The sequence below is a fragment of the Palaemon carinicauda genome, chromosome 36 (genome assembly GCF_036898095.1).
Source record: "Palaemon carinicauda isolate YSFRI2023 chromosome 36, ASM3689809v2, whole genome shotgun sequence".
Classification (NCBI taxonomy): domain Eukaryota; kingdom Metazoa; phylum Arthropoda; class Malacostraca; order Decapoda; family Palaemonidae; genus Palaemon; species Palaemon carinicauda.
Window position 1 is genome coordinate 50,819,880 of NC_090760.1, and position 6,234 is coordinate 50,826,113.

General features: G+C 31.0%; 1 protein-coding gene across 1 annotated transcript; it reads left to right on the plus strand.

The window, feature by feature from the left end:
* Positions 1-276: 276 nt before the first annotated feature.
* Positions 277-3,139, plus strand: LOC137628614 (TRPM8 channel-associated factor 3-like). The gene is made up of 2 exons (XM_068359768.1): positions 277-283; positions 1,281-3,139. Exons 1-2 carry the CDS (start codon positions 277-279, stop codon positions 3,137-3,139), a joined length of 1,866 nt encoding a protein of 621 aa, XP_068215869.1.
* Positions 3,140-6,234: the final 3,095 nt, after the last annotated feature.

A 6,234-nucleotide genomic window follows, 5' to 3' on the forward strand; every position in this document is an offset into this window, starting at 1 on the left:
GGCCAGACCGAAAATAAATAAATATATGTAGGGGAAATGGTGTTTAATAATACTTGAAAATCTACTTATATAGTTTCTGATAACTCTAATCTCTACTTATCTGTCCATTGTATGGTATAAATGTTATCATGAAGAGAAACATGTATGGACATATTGACTTACACGTTATTCAATTATGTGCCTCGTTAGTCATCGATAAACCCCTGAATAGAGGGTATATAAAGCAGCTGTCTCCATAGAGAGGTGCAGTCTTCAAGGGATCCCTCAACAGGCAACATGTCAGGTAATTATAGACAAGCAGATTTCAAACCACGTTTGCATTTGCTGCCATCGTTACTGTAAAATTTTGTCATGCGCCAAAAGGCAAAGAAAACGATAAATTTTCATTATAAGTCTTCCTTTTCTTTACTTATGCAATATTTGAAATCAAGTATATTCCTTTTGCAACTTATTTTAACAGCAAACGAACTCTCTAAATTATTATCTTTATAATAACATTAGCAACAGTGTTAGTAGTATTATAGTAATAGCAGTCATTGTAACAATAGTAATATTCAAATAATCATATAAAATATAATTTTCGTAATCACATCCTCATTAATATATGAAATCAGAAAAAAAAAAATTATGGTTATGATGATTATTTCTTTTTCAATATTTCATGAAATTTCTAATTTTCGGAATATTTGAGAACAATTGTCAATGTTCAAGACTTTTTCAAAATGTAAATATTAAACTTACAAAAGTGATTTTGAGTAATTTTACAATATTCGATCAAATTATTTTCTTAAATTCTTATCAAAGCTATTTTATAAATTCTAGTAAATTTTAAAAACCAGTTTTTATTTTTGTTGCAGAATATCCTCGTTATTCAATTGTTTCTTCATCATGTGAATTTCGTTTTGTATTACAACAAAAAATGACCTATCTATTACACTTTCGGTATTAATAAAGGAATGAATTGCCGAGCATAGCAGCTGGGATCTCAAATTTTTATGAAGTACTGTACAGTCGAAATCAAAACATCACCGACATTCTCTAGCCTGTGAAGATCCAAAGACAATTAAATTTGACTATTAAACCTTAATGCATTCTATCAGTAGTTATAGATGATCTTTGTAAAACTATAATTAACATTATAAAAGGCTTATTATTATCTATGTTGATGACTTTGTGAATTACTCTATAAAAATGTATTGGTAAACCGACTAATAAACTTCTTCACGCTTAAATGATATTCCCTCTATCTTCAATGCTTAATTGTGATTTTCTTCTTTCAGAAATAACTAAAAGAAAAGGAAAAGCAGATGAGGCTGATTTTGTTATCAGTAGATATACACTAACTTCACTAACTGTCCTCAAGGGAAGCACTCCAAGTGATGCTGAAGTTGGACTTGCAAAATGCACCGGAAAGACAGAACAACAATGGTTTCATGATGGCAACAATTTACTCTGGGGTGGTAACCCCTCCTATTGCCTCATTCCAAACTATAAAGAGAAAATTGTTAATCTAGGAAATGCAACTTCCCCAGTAGGATGGATTCATGATGAAAAAGCCAGGTTTGTTCCAGAGGGAGGAAAGAAAGCTATGGACGTGCCGTCAAAGGCTCCAAGAACTAGTGTTATACTGTATATTCCTCATGATGGAAATAAGCAGAAGTGGTGGACCTTGTCAGAATTGGAAGCGGAACTAGATAGTGCTCCTCCGGCCAAGTACCCAGTTCCAGCTGAAGATGAGACTACCTACAATCAAGAACTTGGCAGAACTGTAAGCAACTGGTTTGGCACACCCGATGCCCCACTTCCTTACAAAAGAGACGTAGAAACATTCCCTGGCTTAGTCTCTTCGGATGCACCTAGAATTACTCGAAACTTAGTACTTGACCTTTCCGTGTTAGGGCAGACCAGAGATTTTCGAATGTTGGCCCCTGGAGATTGGCAACCAACCAATCTGTATGTACCACCTGATGAAATGATTGAGGTTATCTTACCAGATTCACTGACATCAGAAAGAGCAGCTCAAATACAACTTCGAGTTAGTGCCCATACTGATGAGCTTAAACCGACCTCTTCTAATGTAAAAAATAAGGAATTCAAACGTATGCCAGTTGTTTCAGAAACTTATGACCTTACACCAGGAACCAACAAGATCCGCAGTCAATTTGGAGGCCACTTAATATTTACCTTTTCAAAAGGAGAAAACTTCTTAGTTAATATAGAAGTCAGAAACGTGGTGGAAGCTCCTTACTTTAGGTTGGGCCACACCACAAAAGAACAATGGGCAGAGGAGCTAAAGAAAGGTGCCCCATACACACTCTTAGAATCTGAACGCACAGTTCTTATAGTAGCCACATCTGATGCTCAAAATGATACAGACCCAGATATATTAATGAACCGAAATGACGAAATTATATCAATGATTAATTATGCAGCTGGATTTGATGAAACAGAACTACCACCAAGAGGAAAGTATTGGCTGGTAAATGATAAGCAAATATCTGCTGGTAGTGCCCACGCTGGATTTCCCGTTATGTTTTGGCGAAAATACTGTGATATGAGTAAAAATGATATTCCTTATACATGGGTTACTTGGCATGAATTAGGGCACGATTACCAACAATCGAATTACTGGGATAGAGCATACGGCGTGGAATCAACAGTAAATCTATATTCCCTTTACATCCAACAACAACTCTTTGATGAAGATCGTCTGGAGAAGCAAGGAGACTACGACAGCGCAGCAGATCATGTCGATGCAGGGATGACATTCGCTGAGGCTGACGTGTGGGAGAAGCTGGTATTCCTCATGGAAATAAAGTTTGCCTTCCCTGACAAGGACTGGGAAATGTTCAGACAACTAAGAAAAATTACACGGGCCCTGTCTGATGAAGAAGCAGAGGTTCTAGCCTCAAAAAAACAAAACCAATATGATCACGTATACAAGAACCTCAGTAAGATTGTAGGTTCTGACCTCATTAACACCTACAACAGATGGAGTCTGCCCATTTCCCAAGAAGCTCAGGACGAGATTGCTGCTTTAGGACTTCCAAAGGCCCCTGGTGATCTCTCTCACAGGACAAAGAAAGATGTCTTTGTGTGTGGGCAGCCAGAACTGGAAAAATTTCCTGCTGAACAATAATGCAATGTCTTCTCATTGAATATAAACAAGAAAATATTGAGAATTGTATTTTAAAATTATAATTTGTTCAATACCATCACTATTTTAGTGATGAGAAGTTGTTTTGCATGGCAGTGTGGTTTATATGTGCACACTTTATATCAAGATAATTAAAAAATATTTGTTTTGTTATTGGACTTATAAGGATTATGAACAAACAATTGTAAGGCTATATATGTATGTATATATATATATATATATATATATATATATATATATATATATATATATATATATATATATATATATATATATATATTTATATATATATATGTATATATATATATATATATATATATATATATATATATATATATATATATATGTATATATATATATATATATATATATATATATATATATATATATATATATATATATATATATATATATATATATATATATATATATATATATATATATATATCTGTGTGTGTGTGGGTAATTTCTTCGTTAGATAAAATTGGCCTAATTCATTTTCTTCTTCATTGTAATTTTTCAAAACTGGAATCATTCAATAACTGAATTTATGTTACCAATAAATAAAATGGATTCTGGATCATTAAAGTTTTTTCATTTTTATAAGGCAAATGATGACGTGGTCAAAATACCAAAATAAACAATGGTTTAGTATTTAGTAATTAATATATATATATATATATATATATATATATATATATATATATATATATATATATATATATATACTGTATATATATATATATATATATATATATATATATATATATATATATATATATATATATATATATATATACTATATATATATACATATATATATATATATATATATATATATATATATATATATATATATATATATATATATATATATATATATACTGAATATATATATATATATATATATATATATATATATATATATATACTGTATATATATATATATATATATATATATATATATATATATATATATATATATATATATATATATATATATATATATATACAAACATATATATTTTTGATTTTTAACTGTAATCAGCATATGTATTTTGGGAAATTTATAATAAGAAAATATCCAACGGTTTCTTCAAACTCACAAATAATAGAAGGATTGTACAAAAGTTCAGGAGTTAAAATAATTACCATTATCTCATATTATAAGAGACAAAGTTAACCACAGAATAATAATGTTGATATATGGGTCCCTGAAAGTCATTCAAGGCTATAAGGATCCATATGTACATTTTATGTAAACTTACGCATACATATATACATGCATGTGTACGTCAAACCAAAGGATATTGGCAAGAAAGAAAAAAAAATAGAATACATCAAAGGGATCGGCTATGGATAGCATGGTGGCTATGTGTTAGGAGGCTCATGAGCCAATCACTCCTTTATGGAATTCGAAGTGTGCATATTGGATGTAAATGAATTAAAGAAAGGTTTAGGTAGTCGAAAATTATAATCAATAATAAGAAAAGACAAAAAATGGAAATACGTAATGTTAAAAATTATCAACTTCAATGTAAATATGAATCAAGTTGTTTTGATTTGATCAAATCCTATGGAAGAAAGATCTAGAAATAGCTAGAATAATGGTCTCTAGAAGTGTTAGAAAAGAAGGCCCTTTAGACCAAGGGAGTGAGAGCCTCTTAAGTAAGGGTATGAAACAGCTGACGTTCTTAGCAATTTTCCAGCCACGATTCAACATCTAATTTCAATAACACTAATTTTTCATTCATTTCTGTTTATTTTCACTGACGATTTGAGCTTGATCCCGAGACTAGTGTCTTCAACTTGGCAACAAACCACAAAACATTTCTTTTACCCTGATGTTCAATATACACTAAAAGAACACATTAAAATTACTCGATTTCAGGTCTAGGAAACTCATAACCTTAACAAGTACTGTATAATGAGAATCCCCTCTTCATTTTCAATGGATTTTCCTAAAAGTTAGTCGAAATTATTTTAACTAAGAAACTAACACTTTTAAAGTATTTAAAGTATATTGGTAAAAGGCTAAATAATAAAGATAATAACACTGTAAAATATAGGTTTTGATTCTTTCACCCAAATTCCACAGCTGCAAAAAAATCTCCCATCCCTATACAAGTAAATCACCTCATCCGCTTAATACGATTTGAATACTAAGGCCCACAATACAATAATCAAAATTCTTCATTAAATAGATTACAATATGAAGGAGCAAACTTTTTCATTCAGTCGCGACGCTCATCCAGTGTTTGCCCAACTCAAGGACTGCAATTATGGGCTTTGATAAATTATCTGGGGGGAGATCTTGCAACCCAGGGGTTGGGCTACGTCGCTGTACACAGATTATTAGTGTTTAATATCTCTCTCTCTCTCTCTCTCTCTCTCTCTCTCTCTCTCTCTCTCTCTCTCTCTCTCTCTCCCTTAGTCATTGCCATGCTAAACCGCTTTGATCTTGCCGCATGTGCTTGATAATTCCTCATACTATTTCCAAGAATAATTGCCCAATAAAAAATCTATTCACACAAAGCATCACAGACTCATCGTTGTAGGTTTGTGCGTATATAAAATTACTCAATACACTTCTGGCATCAGCTACGCAATAAGTGGAATTAACATTGATTGAAACCAATTGTATTTGCGGTCATCTTTTTATGTTAACTCAGGAGTTATTTTGTCCTTAAGTTTGCCCAGTCTCCTAACTCCGGAAATCGAAAATTCTCCTCAAAATTATAAGAAAAATTTTATATATAGCAGGATTTGGCTTTAAACAGAAAGACACTTTCATCATCCAATACCTTGAGATCTATTTAAGGATAAATCAACGCCATGTGCTCTCTTTATGCTGTAAATTTATTATACACTGGAATTTTTAATGTTTTGGTGGATGTATTTCAATGGCCAATTGTTTCTAGTAATACGAACATCTTGATTTGTTTGTTTTGGTAAGTATTACCTTCAGCTTAGTGTAGTATTTCATATCTATGATAATAATAATAATAATAATAATAATAATAATAATAATAATAATAATAATAATAATAATAATAATAATAATAATAATAATAAAT